Source organism: Vigna umbellata, chromosome 8 (genome assembly GCF_029865625.1).
Source record: "Vigna umbellata cultivar VRB3 chromosome 8, Vumbellata_1.0, whole genome shotgun sequence".
Taxonomy (NCBI): domain Eukaryota; kingdom Viridiplantae; phylum Streptophyta; class Magnoliopsida; order Fabales; family Fabaceae; genus Vigna; species Vigna umbellata.
This window is the reverse complement of record NC_142172.1, coordinates 11,686,727-11,712,751: the sequence shown is the minus strand read 5'-3', so window position 1 is coordinate 11,712,751 and position 26,025 is coordinate 11,686,727. Positions and strand designations below refer to the sequence as shown.

The window sequence follows — 26,025 nt, the reverse complement described above, 5'->3', positions numbered from 1 at the left end:
GGGTTCAGTTTAAGTTTGTAGGTTTCACCAATAGTTATTATGATTTTCAGTTAAGTCTAAAATATATGTATTCTTTAGTATTCGGTACATTCTTAGAAGTTCTGTATAGTAAAATAATGTTTTGTAGTAACTGTTGAGTAACCAGTAAAAGTCCAAATAGTACCACAAGTGTTCGGCTTATGATGAGAGTGTTCGGCTGATGAGGAATCATATCTAGAATGGACCGTTCGGTCCTGTTCCGTATATAAGTGAAAGGTCGCCCGGTCTTACACTAAGTGTTCAGTTGTGTTAGTCTAGAAAGTATTCAAAATGTTCGGTCGTTTTTTCCTGTTGCGATGATCATCCTGTGGATGTGAGCAGAAGGAGAAGAGCTGCTAGAAGAGGCCCTGAAAGAAGTGGAAGTGAAAGCTGAACCATAGGACCGTTCGGTCATTAGGTTTGGTCTTATTTTGTATAACCGATCAGTATAAGCGTAGTATTGGGAACATATCGGTCTAGTAGTTAGTTTTGTAAAAGTTTAAATCTTGTAGTATTTTTGTAAGGTCGTTCAGTCATAAAGATACCCCTTTGTTTTCATAACTGAACTGTACTATTGTTAATATATGAATATTCTATGGTACGATTTATATTGTATTTTTGGGATATTACAAAACACTTGGTGAAATTAGAAAAATGATTTCAAATAAAAATCTTTTTATTTTAATGTAAGAGTGATTCCAAAAAAGAAATATCACTTTTATTAATCTTAAAGTGCAAAATTTGTTTTGATAAATTTAATAATCCTATAAGATTAAAAATAATTTAAATATAAAATTCTCTTTTAACTTTTTTTTAAAGATAAATATGTGATAAAATTTTAAGCTTAATAATTAACTTGATGTTGAACTAAAATTCATATGGAAAAATGTATTTTATATTTTAATTGATTGATAGCCCTGTTTTTATATTCTCCATGCATAAAATTAATCTATTAATATTTAGAAAAAAAGTTCTTTATTTTTTTAAAAATATTATCATATTTCTCTTTATAGAATCGAGTGGTTGAATTAGCTGAAGTGTTAAATATTTGATATTTTTTTTATCATTTGCTACATTTGAAAATTAAAGTTATTCTTACCACAATCAAGTGAACAAAAACACTTATTAAAATAAAAAAACATAACTAATAGTAAAGATAAAATATATATCAAAACAATATTGAAAGTGGAATCATTATATATATTAGTAAAAATAATAACTCAAGCAAAATTCTTTTTACTGAGATAACTATTCCTCTTAACATATTATTAAGAGTTTTTCAAAATTTTCTATTAGAAAATTATCAGAATAACTTATTAAATAAGAAGTGTAAAATGTAACTTGTTTTAACAATTATATAGTGGTTAGATTAGAAATTAGGTTTTCTTTAATTCTCCAATATTTTTTCATGTTTTAAGTCTTGAATTTCATAGTAAATTATTATATTTTTGAATATATTGAATTCAAGGTATGATTTATTTATTTACTTATAATAAATCTTCCATAACACTTTCTTTTTAAAATATGATGACCAAAAATTTAATGAAATAGATATAAAAGACAAACTCACAAAAATGAATATGTAATAAAAATTATGAAATTTCTAAATCTGTAAAGTAAAATCACAGAAAAAATAAGGTGAAAAGAAATACATTGAATATTATATAAAAGCCAAAACTACAATTTAGTATAATAAATTTATAATAATATGTCAAAATGATTATGACTTTTTTGTTGCTTCGAAACTGGATAAATAGATGGAAGTACGAAGTGATCAAATCAAATCTGTTCTCTGAATCTCACCATCTATTCTTCCTTTCTCTGCGAATTCGCTTCAATTTCCAAATCACGAACTAAAAAGATGGAGAAAGCGATCAACAGACAGAAGATTTTGCTTCATCATCTCAACCCTTCATCATCTACCCACGCAATCGAATCATCCTCTCTCTCTGTTAGTTTGTTTCACTCCCTTTTTCTGTCTTCACTTTCTGATCACTAACATGGCGTTTTCGTCGTTACCCTTTTCTTTTAATCTCTTGATGCTTGTTTGGCTTTTGGAAAAACTATCCCTTTTGCTAACTCTGCCAAAATCAGCTTCCTTGATTGGTTATTAGCTCAAAATATTTGTATATTCATTTCATAGGTTGTTTGGCTTGTGTGTTGATTACCCTTTTGTTACTTCTGTGACAATTTGTTCTCTTCTTTGATTGTTAGCTCAAAATTTTATAAAAGTTTTGATCTTGTACTTGTTCTCTTGATTGATTGTTACCTCATAATTGTGTAGAAATATTTTTTTCTTGGATGTATTTTGTGATTTTATAGGCTGCTAGAGTTCGAGTGGGGGGTTTTGGAAGAAGGCAAAACATGACTCTTTTGCTGGTCTCCTTCATTTATTGTTAGGATTTTGTTATTTATAATAAAATAATATGTATATGGACGTGTTCATGTTATGTTTGTTCAATAGGTTGTTTAACTTGTTTTGAAATAGAACGTGTTCATATCTGAACGTGTATTTTGACATTTAAATTGAAATTTATTTTCTTGATTAATTGTTTGCTAAGAATTCTTTAAGTTTCGATCTTGTATATATTTATGATTTTATATGCCCGACAGGGTGTTTGAGAAATTGTGCACATATGATTCTTATGATGCACATGGTTTCCTTGATGGATTGTTAGGCGCTTGCTGTATATTTTTATCACAACAATTTGTATATTGATGTTTTTATATGCTTTCAGTTGATTGTTTCTTTGTTGAACTCTTGATCACTAGGCTTCAGCATGTGCGGCGGGGGATAGTGCTGCTTATCATAGGACATCTACATTTGGGGACGATGTTGTAATCGTGGCGTAAGTTCTGCTCTTACTCAATTGAAATATGTCATGTTAAACAAGTTTTATTTATCTAATGATAGTTTACAGCTTTAACTTTTACCCAAAATGATGTATTTGCAATTTTGTAGTGCTTATCGGACTGCTCTTTGCAAAGCTAAGCGTGGTGGTTTCAAAGATACTCATGCTGATGATCTACTGGCTCCTGTTTTAAAGGTTTCAGTTCTTTGCTTTTGATTTCTAGTTTTTGTGCATTTTCAATTTTAGATGAGTTCTAATAAATAACTGCTTTTTCTTAAGCTGTGGTGATTTATGCAAAGGTACTTTGTACTTTGTACTTTGTACTTGGTACTGTAGTTCATAGTTTACGCTATCAAATGTTAACTTTCTATTCTATAACTCTACATGAACGTGGGTTTTCATCTTAGGCTGTAATTGAGAGAACCAATGTCAACCCAAGTGAAGTTGGGGATATTGTTGTGGGTACTGTATTGGGTCCTGGATCTCAAAGAGCTAGTGAATGCCGAATGGCTGCATTTTATGCTGGTTTTCCTGGTATGCGTACATATTCCATGCTTGTGAACCTGATGTGTGACTCTTATTTGTTACTGATAGTACATGTGATTTTATTTCCAACCAGAAACTGTACCTGTTAGGACTGTTAATAGGCAATGTTCGTCTGGGCTCCAGGCCGTTGCTGATGTAGCTGCTGCTATAAGGGCTGGATTCTATGATATTGGTAAAGGAGGCACCATTTTTCTTTGTTCTTCTTGTGATTGTTAATGATTTTTAGTGTCTTATGTTATCTTTACTTATTTTGTTTAGGTATTGGTGCTGGTTTGGAATCTATGACAGCGAATCCAATGGCATGGGAAGGATCAGTTAATCCTAAAGTATTTTTCCCTCTTTTCATCACTTCGTCTCCTCAGCTTTATTATATAATCTTCATTTTGGATTTAGGAAATAAAACCTCTAACATGGCTACAAGGTTATGATATTTTCTTTGGTGTTGTGACAGGTAAAAATATTTGAACAAGCACAAAACTGCCTTCTTCCAATGGGTATTACCTCTGAAAATGTTGCACATCGCTTTGGTGTTTCAAGGAAGGAACAAGATCTGGCTGCAGTAAGTTGGATACATGTTTTAATTCAAGATTTTGTTCGATTTTATAATTTAATGACTTTGAACTGAAGCTTCTTAGCAATTATGCTGTTAGGTTGAGTCTCATAGACGAGCTGCTGCAGCTACTGCTTCTGGTAGATTTAAAGATGAAATTATCCCAGTTTCCACCAAGGTATTGCCATTACAGGGTATATTGATTCTTTCTTTGGCTTCTTGGGTGCTGAATATAACCTCTTTTTTTTCTCAAACAGATTGTGGACCCAAAATCTGGTGATGAAAAACCTGTCACCATTTCTGTTGATGATGGAATTCGACCTGGGACAACAGTGTCTGATCTAGGGAGGCTCAAACCTGTCTTCAAGAAAGATGGAACCACTACTGCTGGTATAAGATCATAAAAACATGATTCATTTTCCCTAATCCCTTCTAATTGATGCTCTAAATTTAATCATATGATACCTGTGCTTTAGGTAATTCTAGCCAGGTGAGTGATGGTGCTGCAGCTGTTCTGCTTATGAAAAGAAGTGTTGCACTGCAAAAGGGCCTACCCATCCTTGGTGTATTCAGGTACATAGTCTGTGACATAGAAGCTTTAGTCCCTGGAAATATTCATATATTCAGAGCATATTGGCCAATGCTCAAGACTAAAGTTTGAATTAAGTTTAAAAATTTTAGTCCCTGGAAATGTTCATATATTCAGAGCATATTGGCCAATGCTCAAGACTAAAGTTTGAATTAAATTTAAAAATAAAATTGAGAAAAAATATAATTTGGAATAGATATTAGCTGCAGAATGATGCACTATTTGTCTGTTTTGGCCAAACAACACGCATACATACTTCATCTGGTTTAGTAAATGGTACATCTAGTTTCTCATTGTACTTGTTTATTTGACTATCAAGTCCTACTAGGTTAGTACCAATTTTCTTGCCAACTACACCAGCAACATTTTGGCACACGTTTTCACCGTATAGTGCTCTATTCATCAAAAGCATAACTGCACAGAACTCAAAATACATTCAAAAAATAAGTACTGACAAGTTTCTTTTTTGTCCAGTTTCTTATACGAGTGTACCCGATAGAAAAATAGAAAGGAACTGGCATTCACTATAATCTCTAAGCATAAGATTCATACAATATTATCTGGGAAGAGAAAAATTTATTGAATAAACTTGTCAAGCATTTCTTTAGAAACTGGAACTTCATATTTATATATTTATCTTTCTTATAATGAATTTTGTTCCATTCTAAAATCATAAACTGTATTATCAATGTACTTAAAAATTTGAAATTGAATAATTGATAAGATAGAATTGTGAACATTATTTATTGGCTGTAATCCAGGACTTTCACAGCAGTTGGTGTTGATCCTGCCATCATGGGTGTGGGCCCTGCTGCTGCAATTCCTGTTGCTGTTAAGGCTGCAGGTCTAGAGCTTGATGATATTGATCTTTTTGAAATAAATGAGGTACTTGACCAATGTGTTGGTATTACATTTTCCGTTTTCTCTTTCTGAATTTACATATACTAACTTCAATAATTTGCTTGTGTTAAGGCATTTGCTTCCCAGTTCGTGTATTGCCGAAACAAGCTAGGGCTTGATCCAGAAAAGATCAATGTTAATGGAGGTGCAATGGCAATTGGGCATCCTCTAGGTGCAACAGGTGTATATCACAACTTTTTATCTTACATTCCATATGCAACAATACCACTGTAATCTATATACCATACTCCAATCCCTTGTTGCATCGAATCTTTACTACTAAGTCAAAAGTTATAATTTAATTCTTTCTATTCAAGAGTATAGCAGTTAATTTTCTAGGATATCCTATTTGGAACATGATTATTGTCATGTGCACTTGCTAAATACGAATAATGTACATGGCATTGTTCATGTCTTTCAAGCATGGTTTCAATTTTTTTTTTTGTAGGTGCTCGATGTGTTGCTACACTGTTGCATGAAATGAAGAAACGTGGCAGGGACTGTAGATTTGGAGTTATATCTATGTGCATAGGTATGCTAACTGTATGTTTGCATTTGTGCATAAACATGTTGCAGAAAATGATGGCTTGTCTGGTTTGAGCAGGTACTGGAATGGGAGCAGCTGCTGTTTTTGAGAGTGGTGATTGTGCTGATCAGCTATGCAATGCCCGAAAAGTGGATGACCTTCTCCTATCCAAGGATGCTCGCTAGAAATTACAATCAAGAGGTCAACCACTGCTCAACAATTTGAACCTTTCTATTCATAAGACCAGAATTATTTTGTGATGTGTTTTCTTTAATTATCAACACTTACCTTTTTTTTTTCTCTCCTCACACAAGTTATTACATCTTTTCACTCTCTCTTTTCTATACACTTTATCCACCCTAATTATGATCAACACCCTGCTTTGCATAACAAGAAAAATAAAATTATAGTTCACATCAAAATATTCTCCAGCTTTACTTTACTGTTAAATGATTATTGATTGTATTATAGGTTGATTATATTATGAGTAATAAGTACATATAATAGTGATTATAACATAGTCAATTATATTTAAATATATAATATAAAATATAATCGGTTATGTTATATCGTATATTTGATTATGATTATGATAACAAAAATTAATTTAGTTAGATTTTCTAATTAGGTTTAATAGCCAATTTAGTCCTCACTTTGGTTGAAAAATCTCAATTTAGTCCCTCGTTAAAAAAGTGTTTTGAATTAGTCCTAACTTTTAAAATAGTGGGTCAGATTGGTCCTTTCTGTTAAATATAAGTTAACAAAATTAATGGATGATGATGTGACACAGCTTAAAGCTAACGAGGGACCAATCTAACACAACTTAAAGCTAACGAGGGACCAATCTAACACATCAGCTTTAAGCTGTGTCACATCATCATCGATTAATTTCGTTAACTTATATTTAACGAAAAGGACGAATCTGACCCATTATTTTAAAAGTTATGACTAATGTAAAACACTTTTATAACGAGAGACTAAATTGAGATTTTTCAACCAAAGTGGGGACTAAATTGGCTATTAAACCTTCTAATTATATTAGATAAGCTTTTATTTTATTTAATGTGGACCAAGTTAATTATTAACCCATCAATTCGATCACTGATGACTTCATACTAACCTTTAATTTTGTTTTATATTGCATAATGTCAAAAAATCTAGGTGTAAAAAGTCGATAACATTGGTAATAATTTCATATTGTTTTTTTAATTATAAAAACAATACTTCTTATTTTACCATACTTATTGTATAGAAAATAGGGAACAAAAATGAGTAAATAAGATTATTGGAAGCGTTTAGAGTTAAAAATATATTTTTCATTTTTATTCTATTTTTAATTACAAAAACATCCTTTTGTTCATGCCTCGTTTAATTTGAACATTTTTCTCATTTTCTTACAAAAATTAAAAAATAATAATAATAGTATATTTAGTTACATTTTATAAAACATTTTCAAAAATCTCTTTATACAATTCTCTCTAAGAAAAAGTGCGATGATAGCACGGAATAAGATCAGGATATGGTGTTATAATCTAATACATTGATAAGTAAATGACAAAGATGTTAATTTTTAATAGTTAGTCTTCTGATTCAAGAATATAAGAGAATCATCTTTTTAAAAAATATAAATGCATATCATGATTAAAAAATGTTTTAAATTAGCTTTTAATATCTTTACATATAAGTACATAAGTTTAAAAATATCTACAAACCTTAAAAGAAAAACTCTAAACACATAAAAATAAGGGTTAAATATGTTTGTAGTCCCTAAACTATTGGTCGTTTTTGGTTTTCGTCCCTCTTTTAAAGTAAGGTACAATTTGGTCTTCATTCTTTTCGAAACGTTCGTTTTAGTCCTCGAAATTTTGGTTTTAGTCCTCATTTGTTGCTAAATGAGGACCAAATTTTTAAATAGTGTTTAGTTTTCGAGGACTAAAACGAACGTTTCGAAAAGAATGAGGACCAAATTGTACCTTACTTTGAAACAGGAACGAAAACCAGAAACGACCAATAGTTTAGGGACTAAAAACATATTTAACCCTAAAAATAATAAAATAAAAATTACAATACTTTTATCTAGTGAAACCGGTTCGTGCAACAAATATAAACTAATTTCACCAAAAAAATTTAATATTATGTAAAATTAAAATAAAATTATAATTTATTTAATTTCTTAAATTATTTTTAAGTTTTCTCCTTCATTATGTTTTGATCTTTGACCTTATCATCTATTTTTTGAATTCTTATATATGTTTAGGAGATATTTTCTATCATTTGTTGTATACTAAAAAGACATAATTGTTATAAAATATAAAGTTGATAGAAAAGAAAAAAGAAAGAAGAAGAGGAGAGAACAAGAAATAATGAAGACTAATTTTTGTATTATTAAAAGAAAAAAAAATTATTTACAGATACAAATAGTTAATATAAATAATCAAATTTATATAAGTAGTCCTGGGAATGAACAATCATTAATGCATAACTATCTATCTCCTTTTAGTGTCTATTGATAAGAGAGTGTTAAATATAATATTGTTTATCATATATTTTATTTCATCCTAATGTAAACCATATCATTAAGATGATAAAGTTCAATCTTGTGAACTAATTGTTCAAAAGTTATCGTTGGTAAAGACTTCGTAAATAAATTGACAGAGACTTTCAAATGAACAAATCTTTTGAATCTCTATACCACAACTTACCTTATATAGGAGAATAAATGTAGTTTGCTAACAAATTTTCAACAAATGTTATATCAAGTCGAGTATATTTTCAAGATATATTAGTACTCCTATAGCATTAAGATATGGTCCTTCTGGATCAAAAAGTTCTTCATCCTTTTCTTGAGGTCTAAAAGGGTCTTTTTCAGCATCTAATGACCTCACAACCACTGGAGTGCATAATGGATGTGACTTGTACATATAAAATCTTTAAGTACCTTCATTATATAAGACTCTTGGTGTACAAAAACACATTTAAATACTTAATTTGTAATTCCAAACAAAACTTTGTCCTTTCAAGACCCTTCATCTCAAATGTTTTCTTTAAGCAATCATTTGCCTTTGTGAGCTCATTAGAAGTTCCAACTATCTTTATGTAATCAATATAAAACACAATTATGACAAATTCATTTTATGATATTTTCATACAAATACAATGACAAAAAAATCATTTTTGTACCTTTTTGTTAACAAGTACTCATTAAGATGGTTATACCACATATGTCTTTATTGTTTTAATCCATAAAGGAACTTGTTCAATTTTATTGAATAATCTTTTTTAGAATTTACATTGTTAGGCAAATTAAATTCTTTAGAAATTTCATATAAATTTCATTCTCAAGATAACCACACAAATAGGTTGTAACAACATCCATTAGTTGTAAATGCATACCTTCTTGTGCAACCAGGCTAATCAAATTGTTGTTGCATCCAATACTGATGATTATGTCTCTTTAAAATCAATACGAGGTCTTTATGAAAAAACTTGAGCAATTATCCATGCTTTTTATCTAACAATTTCATCATTCTCATTTTTTATGCACAAAAATCCATATGTACCCAATGGATTTTACACATTCAAGTATGCAAACTATAGGTCCAAAAACTTTTCGCTTAGCAAGCAAATCTAATTATGCTTTGATTGCATCTTTCTACTTTGACCAATAATTTCTTTGTCAACAATCTTTCATGGTCATTGGTTCTTGATCCTCATTGTCACTCTTAACATTATCGCTACATTATCTCATTCATGACATAATTGTTTGATATCTCATCATTTTCATCAATTTGAGGTACTTGAGGTTCTTTTGGAACCAAATCATTAATTGTGTCAAATGAATTTTTAAGATTTTCACCTCCTCGACTAGGTCATCTTACCTTCAATTATCTTTTATTTTTGGAACCAAAAGGCCTACCATGCTTCAAGCGTGTAATGATAATTCATTCCGACCAATATCTTTTTTATGAATCAATAGGCCTACCGCACTTTAAGCATGTAATGATAATTCCAACTAGTATCCTTTTCTAGTTGTTTTCTTTCTCTCCCTAATTTGAAAAATTGATTCATCAAAATAATAGTTGACGAATCAAGATGCAAATAAGTCTCGTGTTGATTATTCAAGATATTTTACTATTGATGGAGGATCATATTTAATATGTATTTTCAATAGTTTTTGAAACCCATGCACAGTCCCCTTTTATGGGGAAATTGGGATATACAACACCTAAAATTCTTAAATAAGAAATATTAACACCTAAAATTCTTAAATAAGAAATATTAAGTTGTTATCCAAAAGCCAAATGCAAATAAGAGTTTTTGTGATATCTTGTTGGCCTCATGTAATCAATACAACATATAAATTTGCATATCCCAAGTAACCATGGTAAGATTAACTCTCATAATTAATGGTCTTGTAATCAATTTTAAACATTTTATTAATGATTCTACAGCAATATTAAAACAATTTAATATTTTTAAAACTTAATGTAAAATAAAAATTTTATTTTTTTTCCGATCAAGGCTAATGGACCGGGTGTCATTGAGAGACTATAAGAATTTGTTCTTAATTTGTTGAAATGATAGAAATATACATTTATATCTTTGAATGAAAATACAAAAAGTTGCGCCTGAAAGGAAGATGAATGTGTAATTTTTCATCATCAATTTGATGTAATTTTTCATACTTTATTTTAATAAACTTGTATATAATAGTAAATGATTAATAAACTTTAAATTATTAATGTTAAAATTCATAATAATACATTGTTTTGGAAACAAAAATGAGGTGTCTCCTAAAGGATCTAAAACTTTGAATAGATTAACAAGGAGCATTGTTCTCATCTTTAAGGGGAAGAAAATGTGAAAATTGGGCTCGTGCCAACTCTGCACTATTTAGCAGCAGCAGTACAAGTTAAACTACATCATTCATAACAACATGCATTCATCGCCCCACAACAAATCACAATTCAAAAGACAGTAACAGTATATCAGAACTGCCTGCAGATCTTTCTGTAACTCTATTCGCTTTTGAATATCTACTGTATCAAAAGATAAATAAAGGCACTGTGATATTACAATATCAGGTTTTACCTTTTCCCTGAAAGAAAAAATGAGGTGGCCGATTGATGAATATCTAATGCATCAAAAGATAAATTGACCACTTAAGTCCTAAAATAGATTAGGTGATTGATGACTTGCATACAGGGCATGTTGTTTTTCTCTGGAGCCAAGGATCGATACACTGCCAAAAATAGATTAGAGCAAATTAGCATTTTACAACTTCTACATAGACACAAACAAATGTTTAATGGTCTCACATCTTTGTGAAATTTGTGCAAACAGGGAAGGTGGCGAATAGTTTCTCCCTTGGCTGGGGTCTCAAGACATATAGCACATGGCTCTGTCATGTTGTCATTCTGTGACAATGAACAGGAAACATATCAGCATAGAATCGAAAATCAATTCCATTTTCCCCCCAAATCCTACTTTCTGCTGTCCCAGAATTGAAATTGGACCAGCAGATCATGAAGGGCTGAGGGAAAAAGGAGACACTGTTAATCGTCATCCCAAAAGTGGATAAAGAATTTCACCAGAAAATAATAACTGACCTGGATGGTGGACTGTGGAAGGCTATTTATCAGATTAGTAGACGCACCAGTATGTTGGTGATTTCTCTCGTCAAGGGCCAATAACATTTCATAATCACTTCTGCAAGAAAACATGGACCACAAATTCATTTTTGCAGAACAGAGATAAAAGAAAGAAAACTTTCTGTAAACAATTGCGAAAGTCACCATACCCAAGAACTTAATTCAAAAATTCAGATATCAAGGAATAGAAACATATGCAAAACTGAGTAACAATATGGGGCTCCTGCACAACAAAAAAACTTGCATTTTGATGACCTGCAGTACTACTTAACATACAGAATGAAGAACTTCTATGTTGCCTCCTCACATTGGTACTTTTGTCTCATTCCGTCCTCTCACTTTCTTAGTTGTGTTACTATTCTAAATTTTAAGAACCAAAAATTAAGCTTAATTTTAGAGATTAAAATAAATGAGAAAATGAGAATGAAGCATAGGTTATGCGCACAAAGTATAAACTATTCAATACAAACTTACTCATTGAAATCACGTCGCCCATTAAAGATGCCATCAGCCATTCCCATATCATTGAAATCCCCCATTGAATTTTCTAAAGCTTCCAATATATCAAGTCTCTGCACAGGAGAGATGGATGCCATGGAAAATTAAAATTATACATGTGCAGTACAACATAATCCCAATCCGAAATTTACAAATTCAACGATAACAAATTCCTGACTTACAAGAAGCAGTGTATGCTTGTACTAAGAGACTCACTTTGATGTTAAGATTAAGCAAAAGTACAAGTTCTTACTATATAACAATTTGGTGTGGAAGCTAGAAGTTATGGTGAAAATTTTTTAGAGAAATACATGTACCAAAAATATGAGAACACAAGCCAAAGTCAAATACCAATGTGCTAAAACATCAAGGCAGAATACAAACTTTTGTACTTAACTTGCTTTTAAGATTTTACTTTTGTCTCGAGTTGTTTCTGTTCAAAATATCCCCTCACCTTATTGTCAAAAGTTTTCCTTGCACATAATTCCAAAGCTAGAGCAGTGTTATCAAGATCGGCTATGGCAGCACCATGTCAGAAACTGGTGACAGTTGTAGCTGCCACCACATAGAGGTGGAGGTGGCAATGCTGGTTTGACATCATGGCCACTTTGGACGTCACAGAAAAGACATCGTGGAAATCACATTTCAGGATGCAAGAATGTCCAGAGAATATTGTCAGATTTGTGACAAGAAGTCAAAGGTCAATGCAACCTGACCCAGACCCGAGGAAACAAATCCTAACTTCTAAAATACAGTTTTTGGTCCTTTATAACCCAACTCAAGTCCAATAAATTAAAAAAAGAAAAGAAAATGGACTGGATTATGTCATAAACCTAAGTCAATCCATGTCCAAAATTAAAAGGCTAACCTAGCCTTAAATGAACATAGTTGCAGACCTGTTCCGCCACCTTAGTGATAGACACAGCACCTCAGTGACAGACGCTGTTGCCTACAACTAGTTCCACCACAGCCGACAACCAGTTTAACCTCCGCCAACACCTGCAATCTGTTTTTTTTTCCCATTACTGATTTTATTAACATCTATCTTTTAGTTGTACGGGTGAGCTAAAACTTCAAATCTTTAATTTAAATTCAATCTATAAACATCCAAATTTATATTACTTTGTCTATTTTAATGGATTTATCTAAAATCATACTTTTGGATTCTATGTCCAGTCCATTTAATTGGATTTGGATTTAAATATAAAATAGATTGGATAACTTTTTGGATTTTGAAAATCCAAAATTAAGGTGAGAGTCTTGGATCAGTTCAAGTTATGCAAGTTTAGGTTGAGTTAGACCCATGTAAGGTAGAACCGGGTTGGATTGAGCCAAGTTGGTCTCAAGTCATGCAAAGTTGGATCAGACTAGGGCCTGAGTCAAGTTGGGCCAGGCCAGACCAGTCCTTTCATATAAATGCAAAAGGTAAATGCATACTTTGTTTGGTTTTCTTAAATAAAAAATAAATAAAACAGAAACTGGGGAAAAAGAATTAGAAATACAAGGCACCGTAGTTCCGTGCTACAACCACCTCCCCCCCCACCCCCCCCTCACTTTCCCCACCATATTAACCGTGGAAACTCCCTTTAAAAAACCAGCTAATAGAGTATCAAAGAAGGAACTTGGGTGAATTGAAAGAAATGCCTTTAAACAAGTCCACAATAAAATACTCTAGAATTTTTTTATTAAGATAATGAATTAATAACAAAAAAATGACTGCATGCTGCTAAGACATGACATTGCAAGAAAAATTACGTTAGGAAGTCATGAAGGAATGCAAAGAGAAGAAAGATAAGAAAAGAAAGAAGAAAATATCAGGGGGAAAATGTGTGACGATACCATGTCTAAGTCCATATCCAGAGGAAACCGGGGGGCCCTTCCTCTAGATGACATGTTAGGTGTCCGAGCCCTACTTGTGGCACGACTCCTCAACTGTGACACTCTATTAGAGAAAGAAACTACAGGCACAGCTCTCCTTCTTGAATTCTGATTAGGCAATATACGAGGCTGTCTGTTTGCCCTAGGAAGCCGTGCCTGTACATTGAAAAAGTAGATTTGTCAAAACCCCCCTACTCAGCTATCAATTATTATATCTCTAAATAGCCCAACTTTTCAACTAACAAAAAATTGCCCAGGCAACAAGATATCCTCTTACTTAAGGGTACAAGTTCCGATAATATTTTTCTAGCATCCTATTAACTTGGCTACAGAATAGCATTGAAATACGCTCATCACAGATAAATTCTAGAATATTGTACAGTTATGCCAAATAACAAAGATAACGGTTATGTTATATGTAGCTTTCAAGTTCCCTACAGACATTTCGACCTTTAATTCAACACCATCCATAAATCATCTATGTTTGATAAAAATATTTGAAAGGGTTAAATATGTACATACAGGACAATTTAGCATTGCTGCATAAAAGGAAGCCTCTTAACAACATAATATTAAGTGAAACATACAAGAAACTTTGTTTATACAGAAAGGAGTTTTCTGTAACATTCATTTAAGAAAAAGAGAGAAAAGGCTTAGTTACATGATGATTTATGCTGTGACTATTAATGGATGTAGGCAGAAGATCCTCTGCATGCTGCAACTCCCACGCTAAATGTTCATCAATCTGCAACAAGTCAACATATGATGAAGTTGTTGTAAAAAAAGAAATATATGCTTAAACTACATCTCATAAGAGGCGAGACAAGTAAGAAAAGAGAAAAACAAACCCCTCTGTTTTCTATGAAATCATCATGATACAATTGTTCTTGGAGTTCACGTGCCAAAATCTCATCTGCTTCCACTTGTCTTGCTCGAGCTTCCAAGCTATTGTTGTCGTTATCATCTAAATCTTCAGATGATTTGTGCCTTGGTGTGGATACCAACTCAACCACTTCAGGATCCAAGCCACGGCTCCGGGATGAGCTTGCTGAGTTCCTTGGTGTGGATAACAACTCTACCACTTCCGGATATGAACTTGATGACTCCCCAGGTGATTCACGTCTCCTTTGCCTTTTAGTCAGAATGTCAGCAGTAGGACGGTTAACAGCTGACTGGTCCACATCTGGCATGATCACAGAACTTGGTTGAGCAATATGATCTGATTGAGAACTATGTTGTACATGTGTGCTGCTTTGACCACTCCCAATGTTTCTTCCATCCACTATGTGTGTATTCCGCCTATTAATAAATCTTCCAACACCATTATTTCTCGTCATGCGATGCTCATCATACGTGTGCTGATTAGCATTCCGGTAATTACGAGTAGTTCTCCAACCACCTTGTCCTCCAGGGTATTGAAGTGAGTTTCTTGTATCATTATTGGTACCAGTGACCTCTTCATGATTGATGACAGGGCTAATGAAGTATGAAATTCCTTCTCAGTATTAGCCAAAAGATGAAACATGAATTGCAGGTTATAAGGGCTATCTATGGAGACTCTGATCAGAAAAGCTGAGTGAAGTCTCTAGAGGTCCACTCTTGGTGGGTTTAGATTTCACATCAATTAGAAATATGGTAAATGTAACCCCTATAAGGCTTTTTGCTAATCCTCACCATAAGATCCAGTTTTTAGAGGTAAACAAAAAGGCCAAATTCTTAAGACAATCAGAACTACCCTAATGCTAGAGGAAGACTTTTCTAACTCGTTATTTTTGTAAATGACCCTTAGTTCTAATTAAATGTACTTGTGTCAAAATCTTCATGAAGTTCCAATAACCCAGTCTAAGATCAATGATTATGACGATCAAGACTCAACAAATATGCATTTTTATGGTAAAACTTTTTACTGCAATAAATGAACTGCATGCATGCCTTTTGACCAAGAAAGAAGAAATAATCTCATTTCATTTTCAGTTGTAACCCCAAAAATCAAATCCATTTTAAGAGTGTTAAACTCTAAGAAAGAGAGAAACGTTGGGCTGAAGCCATATGTTTCTGAGACAGCAGAGGTGCCTTTTTTTTATATTGAGAGAAAGGAATCAATCCAACAGATGAAGGAGATTTTATATTCTCTAATAACAAAGACATGATACAGAAATAAAAACATTCCTAATAATACATATATAATCTAGATATTCTTGATTATATTGTATCAATTCCTTATTTCTATAATTATAACAAAGAGAACCAATTTCTAATAAAATGTGGACATATTGGATAGCCTTAGCAAGTAATTTAATACATTTATATGTTATATGATTCACTAGCTTGTTAAAGACTTTACAGCACCTAGTAAATTATCAAGCTACTAGCAGTTTATTCATATAATGTAATAAAAAATCCACGGAGATAAATCTTGTGGAACTCTTGATGCAAGATTACCAGCAAACAATGATTTTACATTCAAGTCATCAACCAAAAATTAGAAAGAACTTCAATGTGAACCATGGTCACGTTACCTGTTGGCAGCGCAAAAAGTTCCAGCACTGCGTCCACTGAATGGAGGAGAAATAAGAACTTCCTTTCCTTTAACTTTACCATTGCGCCTCTCTCTAGCAACTATGTCATGAACACTATTTGGTGACACTGCATTGCTAGAAAGCGCACGATCAGCATGGCTCTGTTCAACATCTTCATTTTGAAGGTGTCTCTGTTCAGCTAATTGTTTAGCCCTTGTTGCAATATTATCAGGTAAAATACACCCATTTCGAACCAATCTCTTGTTCCCTCTACCTCGTGGAGAGCTGGAAACAAATGGAGGCAAAGACACTTGCTTATCATTTTGGGATTGAGAATCCTGAGACAGAGAAATACCCTTGCCACGATCCACAGATGTATTAGAACCTGGAAGTTTACACTTTCCAGTGAAGGGATTTCTAGATGTAACAGAAGAATCTGAAATGGCTGGCAACAAAGAGTTCCCAATAGTTGCTTTGGGTGCTTTCTTGTCTTCAGTTGCATGATCTCTTGATGCACCAAGTGAGAAAGCTGGTTTCAGTTGTTGGCTCGGTCCATTATCTTCAGTCAAATCTAAAACAGAAATATCACGGTGAGATGATTTAGAAGAAAACTTGGAGTATATACTTTTCCCTTTCTCCATCTTTTCAGCTCCACTAGAATGCATTGTTTGGCCTCTCCTAAAGATGGGAGCATTTTGAGAAGTATAAGATTTTTCTGACGGGGACAATGTAGTACACAAATTATTCTTCATTTCAACTGCAGCATTAAAAGCTCTGCTCCTCTTCTCAGGATTACATAAACGTTTCTGATCATCACCCCTCACAATTATTCTATCTGGGGTATCAGGAACTTCCACAATTTGATCAATTTTCATATCTTCTGCCATATCCTGTTTTCAAATCATAAGAACGATAATGAAACATTGAAAAAAACAGTATTAAATGCAAATGACAGTAACTTATGCACATGAAAAAGTTCCATGGACCATATAAGAACTCTCCATATTCAGATGCTATTAGTGTGCAAAAACACTTTACAGCCTAATCTATTTAACCAAAAAATTATTGCAAACCAGATAACTATATATAATTCCAAATTTGAACCCATTACCAGCTGAACACCAAGGCGCAACTTTGCTGCTGCACCAGGGATCGCCCTCAAATACAATATATTTTAACCAAAAAAGTTTAACGGGAAGAAATTTGAAAGTACAGAGTGGAGAAGAATGCAAAAGGAATAGAAGGACAAACTCCTTAAAAGAAATAAAAATCAAACAGGACAGAACAAAAGATATCAGCATAGAAAAACAGAACAATCCAAACCCTCAACATAAATGGAAGGAAGCCCTTTAAAGGAACATGTGTTTTACACTATATAGAAGTCAAACACCAAATAGAAATAGTGTTCCTTAAGAATGCAAGAATTTAAAACCACAGCATAGAAAATATTGGACATTGTGAACAAAAATTGTCCTCTTTCCATATACCAAAAATTAGTAAAGCTAGTAAAAAAAGGTTCCAAGTATACATGTCACACCAAATATTCTGTAAAAAAATCTGAGCTTGCAACACACAATAAAACATATCAGTGGTACCTTATCCACATTTTTCATATTCCAAAATAAATTATTTCATTACAATTTGTAAAAGTACTAGTTAATCAAATAGAATCGAGTGAGTAACACAAATCTAAAATATAAGAAGAAAAATTTAAAGCTTAGCACAATTTAAAATTACCTTATTCCAGCAAAAAAGAATAAAACTTTTTTTGAAAGAAACAAATAAAAAATATAAAAGGCTTTTAGCATAGTAATATAAAAAACCTTGAGAAATATTACAAAAAAATTAACTATAGAAACGTAATAGTTAACAGAAACAAAATACGTAAAACCGCCGAATTGTTTGAACACCATAGTTTAGCACCCAGAGGCCACATATTGAAGCAAAAGCTACAAAAAACCTTATGCAATTTCCCAATCAAAACTGAAATGTAAGAGGCATACATAAATGACTGGTACCAACAGGAACAAAAACTAAACCCAATCACACTGACCTGAAACCAGAATGGCTGCTTCAATCAAATAAAATAAAAAACAAATTGAACTCAAATTTGAAGGCAAGTTCATCATTCATCCCAAAATGATGAAATCACATAAATTACAAATTATCATCTAACTTCACTGAATGATTTTCCTAACAATCACAAAATTGGAGCAAAACAATTCAATTTCTTAAAAAAAATGTGAAAACAAAGTTACTTCACTGTACCCACAAAATCATACGAAGAATAAAAAAGCTGAAACCTGAAACAAATGGATAAACAAGCACCATCGACCTCAGATAAAAATTAGACAAGCGATAAAAAATGATAGAATGAAAACCTAACCACCAACACAAAATGAATCAGATAGACAATAAAATCGCGCAGTTCACAAACAAAAAATAAATAAAAATAAAAAAAACAAACAAAAATCTAATCGAGGAAACGAAAAGAAAGCATTGAAGCGCATTTCAAAAGCATAAACGAAGCAAAAGAAAATTAAAAGATAAAAGGGTGAAAAAGAATACCAGATTAGTAGAAAGTATTTTTAGTAAATTTGAACGATGAAGATGAACATTACAGAGAAGAGAAGGGAAATGGATTTATCAGTGCGGGAAAGATGCCGGGTCGGCACGATCCGACCCTAATTCAAGGTGGATAGAAGAGCCCAAACCAAATTCCAGAATAAAAGAGACATGAACAGAGATAATTTTCATATGTTATTTCTGTTGTGTAAGAAATTTTTAAAATTTAACTAATTATTCAAACAATAAAGAATTAAAATAGTGACGTTTGATTGGTATTTGTGTATGGAAAGTTTAAATAATTTAGTTATAGAATTTAAATAAATGAAAATAAAGATTTTGAAAATAACTCAGCTTTTACACTAATATTTCATTTATATAGATAATGTATAATATCTATTTTGTTCCCAATTTTTGTTGGAAATATTCGAAATAGTTTCAATTTTTTTTCTGTTTAACGTTGTCATAGATATCGTAATTTGTGTTCAATTTAGTCCTTTTTACAACAGTGTTTAAATCACGGCCAAATGTCCAGCAGTGCAATTAGTGAATGATGTGGACACTTTAACTGCTGACTTGTCTTGACTGAAAGATGATGTAACCAATGAGGGGTTGCCGCGTAACAGCCCCTTTCCCATCCAAAATTAGGGTTTCAGATTGGGAGAAAGGGAAAAACCTAGTGGCTTCTTCCTCCTGCGCCGCTCACTTGCGTTCATGGTTGCTTGTGAATGAAGAAGCGACGCTGCTCAAGGGTTGACAGTAATGGCGCATTGGATTCATGAAGGGCAATGAAGATGATGACGGGTTTGTTTCATGGTTTAAACGAGTTAGGGTTTTGTTGATTTTGGAATTTGCAGGTGAAATATGTTGGCATCACATTGATTTTTTCGATTACGGAGGCTTCCGTGGCTAGGCATTGAAGACGAAGATGGTCTTCTGCGATGGCGGTTGAAGCTTCGTGCATCAATGGAGTTTGCAATATCTGGGTTCTTCTGCAGGTTTCTGGTGCGGCTGATGATGGTGATGCGTTGAGGATTGCGCGTGACGCTCGTGAGGTTGAACAACGGTTCGATTTAGGGTTCGAATGACAGCGCTGATGGGCCGCCATGGTGATGGTTTGAGAAGGAGAGGCATTGGCGTTGATGGAGATCCACGGTGGAGGAAGGGGAAGATGGTCCTGGTGGTGTTTCTGAGTGGTTGTTGGATGAAGAAAAGGAACAACGGTGGTTGTAGTCCACGTCATTCACTAATTGCACGGCTGGACATTTGGTCGTTAACGATTTAAACGTGTAAATAATTCATACTAAAGATTCGATAAATCTAAATATCTCAAACAAGCACATTTAATCATATTCAGATTTATAAGAAAGAAAGCGGAAGCAGAAAGACCAACCTCCAGCCATTGTTGTATGCTTAATTAAATTCTGGTTTCTGAACCCTTGCTCTTAAAACATGATGGTGATGTATATGAAGTAAAGAGTAGGCTCAGTGACCTGATATGAAATTTTCTGTAGTGCTCCAAAAAACCATCACAGAGTATTTTTATAACGTTAGAAGAGATTGTTGCGGGAATCATGGCACACCCACACGTTTGAAAACGGTTTTTTATTTAAAATGGACCACTTTCAGAATATTAATTGCTTTTAAAATAGTAACTGAAAAGGAAATAAAATAAATGGGATATGATATATATTCTTAAAATGTAACCTCTTTTCTGTATAAGGATAACATTCTCCCACTTGGTCCATTTTATTCAACCATCAAACGTAATAAGAGACCAAATATATGAATCATGGTGACAGTTCCTCTAATAATGAGTATTATCTCCCATGTATTACGATGTATTTAGTCTCACATCACAAGCTCTTAACTCTAATGAATAAACCATATGTCTATTCTAGGTCACAATTAAATGAGTTTTCTCAAAGTAACTAATTATGTGCACAAATAATTGAGAAAACATTAAACTGAATAAGAGTTTTATCAAAATGAAAGTACTTACAATGATTGTCATATCATGGAACCAAGTCTCATTCGTGTTACATGATCCTTAAAATTCTTTGGTGGCATGCCTTTAGTTAAAGGATCAACAATCATCAACTCGGTGCTAACATGCTCAATGACCACTTTCTTTTCTTTAACACGTTCTCTTATGGCTAGATATTTAATATCGATGTGTTTACTTCGACTTCCACTTTTATTATTCTTAGCCATAAAAACAGCAACAGAGTTATCACAATACAACTTCAGTGGCCTAGCAATTGAGTCCACAACTCTAAGCCCAGATATAAAACTCTTCAACCATACACCATGTGAAGTAGCCTCAAAACAAGAAACGAACTCAGCCTCCATAGTAGAAGTAGCAGTCAAGGTCTGTTTTCTGCTACTCCAAGATACAGCTCCACAAGCTAGCATGAAAACATAGCCAGATGTAGATTTTCTGGTATCAACGCAACCAGCAAAGTTTGAATCAGAGTAGCCTACCACTTCCAAATTATCAGTTTGTCTATACATGAGCATGAAATCTTTTGTTCCTTGAAGATATCTCATTACTTTCTTTGGAGCTTTCTAGTGGTCAACACCTGGATTACTCTGATATCTTCCTAAAACTCCAACTGCAAATGCAATGTCAGGTCTAGTACAAACTTGAGCATACATAAGACTTCCAACAGCTGAAGCATATGGAATATTTTTCATCTGTTCCCGCTCAAGATCATTTTTCGGGCATTGACTTAATTCAAGTTTGTCACCCTTTACAATGGGAGCTACACTTGATGAACAATCCTTCATGTTAAACCTCTCTAAAACTTTGTTGATATAGGTCTCTTGAGACAAACCCAAAATGCCTCGAGATCTTTCTCTATGGATCTTAATGCCAATGACATAAGATGCCTCACCCATATCCTTCATGTCAAAGTTCTTTGAGAGAAATTGTTTCACTTCATATAGCAAACCCTTATCGTTGGTTGCAAGCAAAATATCATCCACGTATAATACAAGGAAACAAATCTTACTCCCACTGACCTTTTGGTATATACATTGATCCATGATGTTTTCTTCAAAACCGAATGAAGTGATAACATCATGAAATTTTAGATACCATTGGCGGGAGGCTTGTTTTAATCCATAGATGGATTTATTAAGCTTACATACTAAGTGCTCATTGTCTTCAGAAGAGAATCCTTCAGGTTGTTTCATGTAAACCTCTTCCTCTAGATCACCATTAAGGAATGCTGTTTTCACATCCATTTGATGTAACTCAAAATCAAAATGAGCTACTAATGCCATAATTACTCGGAAGGAATCTTTTTTAGATACAGGAGAAAAGGTCTCTGTGTAGTCAATTCCTTCTCTTTGAGTGAATCCTTTGGCAACAAGTCTTGCCTTATGTCTCTCAATGTCGCCTTTTGAGTCTTTCTTGGTTTTAAAGACCCATATACATCCAATGGATTTTACACCATCAGGCAACTGAACGAGATCCCGCACTTTGTTGGATGCCATAGAATCCATCTCGTCTTTCATGGCATCATACCATAGGTTTGATTCTTTAGAACTCATGGCTTGTGAAAACGTTTCAGGATCATTTTCGGCTCCAATGTTGTAATCTGATTCTTGTAAATACACTTCATAATCACTAGAAACTGCTGGTCTTCTGACTAGTAGATCTTCTTAATGTCGTCTCAACATCTTGATGAGAAGCTTGTTGTTCAACTGGTTGTTCAACATTTACTTGTTGCTCCTCATCAACAACTTGATCTATATTATCATTCTCAGCAATTTGTGAAACTTCAATTATTGGTTGTCTAATTTGCTTTTGAGCTGGAGGAGCGTGAATGACTACCAATCTTTCATTTGATTGAGAGGTTTGAGCTTCATAGTGATCTTTTTCAAGATCAACGTCTTTATTTAAATCACTCCCACTAATCAAATCATTTTCAAGAAACTTTGCATTTCTTGATTCCACAATCTTAGTGTTATGAGTTGGACAATAGAATCTATACCCTTTGGACTTTTCAGCATATCCAATGAAATACCCACTAATAGTCCTTCGGTCTAGTTTCTTCTCTTGTGGATTATAAATTCTCACTTTAGACGGACATCCCCAAACGCGTACATGTCGTAAACTAGGTTTCCAACCTTTGAATAACTGAAAAGGTGTTTTTAAAACAGTCTTAGTAGGGACCCGATTTACTATATACACAACCGTCTTAAGTGCTTTAGTCCACAAGAACTGAGGAAGTTTTAAATTACTCCTCATACTTCTCACCATATCCATCAAGGTTCGATTTCTTCTTTCTGCTACACCATTCTGATCTGGAGAGCCAGGCATGGTATATTGGGCAACAATCCCATGTTCTTGAAGAAATCTAGCAAACGGACCAGGTGCTTGTCCATTCTCCGTGTATCTACCGTAGTACTCTCCACCTCTATCTGATCTCACAATCTTAATTTTATTTCCACATTGTAACTCTACTTCAACCTTAAAAACTTTAAAGGCATCTAAGGCTTCATCCTTAGAACGAAGTAAGTACAGATACATGTATCGTGAGTAATCATCTATAAAGGTGATAAAGTATTTTGGACTACTTGCGACCATATCCGGACAACAAATATCTGTATGAATAAATTCTAGTAAACTTGAACTCCTCTTAGCACCTCTTTTGGACTTGTTAGTTTGCTCACCCTTAATGAAATCCACGCAAGTCTCAAAATTAGTAAAATCAAAAGTACTAAGTACTCCTTCATTTACTAATCGCTTAATTCTCTCAATGGAGATATGTCCCAATCTACGGTGCCATAAAACAGAAGAATCCTCATTCATAACACATCTTTTTAACCCAGCGGAAACATGCATAGAACTATAAGCAGCGTTGTTTTTCAATTTAATAAAGTAAAGACCATCACATAATTCCCCAAAGCCAATAACTTTGGATTTATCCAATAAAGTAAAACCAAAATCCAAAAAATTAAAGGAAAAACCCAAAGGTGCAAGTTGTGAAATAGAAATCAAGTTCTTGCTAAAACAAGGAACATAAAAGGTCTTTTCTAAACATAAAACAAAACCACTGCTTAAAACTAAGTTGCACGTCCCAATGACTTCAACATGTGAACTCATCTTGCTTCCTGAATAGATGTGTTGCTCACTTCCCATCAGTTTCCTTAGGTTTTCCATACCCTGCAAGGTATTAGAAACATGGATTGTAGAACCAAAATCAATCCACCATGTGTTATGATTAAAATTAGTCAAATTAGATTCATAACAAACAAAAGCAAACAAATTACCTTTCTTTTCAAGCCAATCCTTAAACTTTTGACATGCCCTCTTCATGTGTCCCTTCTTTTTACAAAAGAAACATCTGGACTCCTTCTTAATAACTGGCTGAGCAGGAATCTTTCCCTTCTTATTAACTTGGTTCTTCTTATTCTTAAATGAAGTGGTCAAGTGCACCTTCTCCCCTTCTTCAATCAATAGTCTTTCTTCTTCTTGAACACACATGGTCAATAATTCATTAATAGACCACTTGTCCTTATGTGTGTTGTAAGAGATTTTAAAGGAAGCGTAATGGTGAGGCAAAGTGCACAAAATATAGTGCACTAGGAAAGAATCAGACATGGTAACTTCCAAAGCTTTTAGTTGAGCCACAATGTCCCTTATGCGCATGATATGATCATGCACTCCCTTAATTCCAGTGAGTTTTAAGGATGAAAACTGCATTATAAGAGTGATGGCAAGAGATTTATCAGATGTCGTAAACTTCTCATCAATAGCCCTCAGTAAATCCTTGACATTCTCATACTGATCAACCGAACCCCGGATTCCAGCGAAAATGTTGGTTTTTATGAACGTTACGGAGAGACGATTTGACCTCTCCCATTTTTCATAAAGTTCAATGGCATCTGGAGTGTTAGTCTCAGTAATACCCGGTGGTTCAGGTTTTCTAATAGCATAGTCTATGTCCATCCAGCCTAAATGAAGAAGAACTCTCTCCTTCCAAATCTTATAATGATCTCCTTTCAACTCGGGAATACCACACTTGATATCAGAAATATTCACAGATTGAGAAACTGCAAATTCAAAATATTCATGTTCATTATGATGGCGGTTGAAGAAGAGGAAGATGGTCTTCTGCGATGGCGGTTGAAGCTTCGTGCATCAATGGAGTTTGCGATATCTGGGTTCTTCTGCAAGTTTCTGGTGCGGCTAATGATGGTTATGCATTGAGGATTGCGCGTCACGCTTGTGAGGTTGAACAACGGTTCGATTTAGGGTTCGAACGACAGCGATTCAATTTTTAGGACAACATTTCGAATATTTCCAACCAAAATTGGGACCAAAATAGTTATTATAACTTACATATTATAATTAAAATACATCTTAGTCTCTTCTTAAAATACAACTTAAGTTCAAAAATTTAAGAACCAAGTTGCTTCTTAATAATAAACCGTGGAGATCTGTTCGAAAAGAAGCCTGATTCTGAAAATTTGAAAGTCATCTTTTAAAAAAAATTATTTAATTTTTTAAAACTGATGATTTGATTTATAAATTTTAACAAAGATCTAACGTTAATATAACATAAAGAAAAACTTAATTATATATTTTAAAAATTAAAAGATTAAATTAAATCCAATTAAAAAATTTATAAAAATTGGAGAAAAAAAAGATTTTAGCCTAAAATCATATATATGTTTTATTTGTTTTCAAATGATTTTTACCGATAGAAAGGAGGGAATCTCCACCCTTATATTGGTTAATTTGTAGTGAAATTAATCAATTGATTTCCACAAGAATAGATACATGCACATAAACTATAGTTTGTATTATAATAATAAAGGATTAATTTATTATATAACATAATAAAAGGAAAAGCAAGTAATATTAAATAATAAAATAACTTTATATAGTAATAAAAATATTAAAACTAGAAAAATAAA

General features: G+C 33.2%; 3 protein-coding genes across 5 annotated transcripts; 1 reads left to right on the top strand and 2 right to left on the bottom strand.

The window, feature by feature from the left end:
• The first annotated feature begins 1,793 nt into the window (after positions 1–1,793).
• Positions 1,794–6,327, top strand: LOC124838734 (3-ketoacyl-CoA thiolase 2, peroxisomal). Its single transcript, XM_047314415.2, has 14 exons — positions 1,794–1,969; positions 2,791–2,867; positions 2,981–3,065; positions 3,278–3,404; positions 3,490–3,588; positions 3,675–3,742; positions 3,868–3,975; positions 4,067–4,144; positions 4,224–4,356; positions 4,443–4,539; positions 5,317–5,440; positions 5,528–5,636; positions 5,904–5,987; positions 6,060–6,327. Exons 1-14 carry the CDS (start codon positions 1,880–1,882, stop codon positions 6,164–6,166), a joined length of 1,386 nt encoding a protein of 461 aa, XP_047170371.2. The 5' UTR covers positions 1,794–1,879; the 3' UTR covers positions 6,167–6,327.
• A 4,515-nt stretch (positions 6,328–10,842) lies between these two features.
• Positions 10,843–19,258, bottom strand: LOC124838731 (RING/U-box superfamily protein). 3 transcript variants are annotated; one of them, XM_088096955.1, is made up of 9 exons: positions 19,096–19,254; positions 16,528–17,417; positions 14,857–15,484; positions 14,670–14,753; positions 13,970–14,164; positions 12,107–12,204; positions 11,591–11,690; positions 11,300–11,398; positions 10,843–11,223 (listed from the first exon to the last, which is right to left on the bottom strand). In XM_088096955.1, exons 2-9 carry the CDS (start codon positions 17,412–17,414, stop codon positions 11,161–11,163), a joined length of 2,154 nt encoding a protein of 717 aa, XP_087953081.1. In that variant the 5' UTR covers positions 17,415–17,417; positions 19,096–19,254; the 3' UTR covers positions 10,843–11,160. The 3 variants fall into 3 exon arrangements, with proteins under 3 accessions (XP_087953081.1, XP_087953083.1, XP_087953082.1); XM_088096957.1 differs by lacking the exons at positions 10,843–11,223; positions 11,300–11,398; positions 11,591–11,690; positions 12,107–12,204 and adding an exon at positions 12,585–12,736 and having other exon boundaries at positions 19,096–19,258; XM_088096956.1 differs by lacking the exons at positions 10,843–11,223; positions 11,300–11,398; positions 11,591–11,690; positions 12,107–12,204 and adding an exon at positions 12,743–13,136 and having other exon boundaries at positions 19,096–19,258.
• A 4,975-nt stretch (positions 19,259–24,233) lies between these two features.
• LOC148194008 (uncharacterized) lies at positions 24,234–24,808 on the bottom strand. Its single transcript, XM_088096417.1, has 2 exons — positions 24,376–24,808; positions 24,234–24,268 (listed from the first exon to the last, which is right to left on the bottom strand). Exons 1-2 carry the CDS (start codon positions 24,806–24,808, stop codon positions 24,234–24,236), a joined length of 468 nt encoding a protein of 155 aa, XP_087952543.1.
• Positions 24,809–26,025: the final 1,217 nt, after the last annotated feature.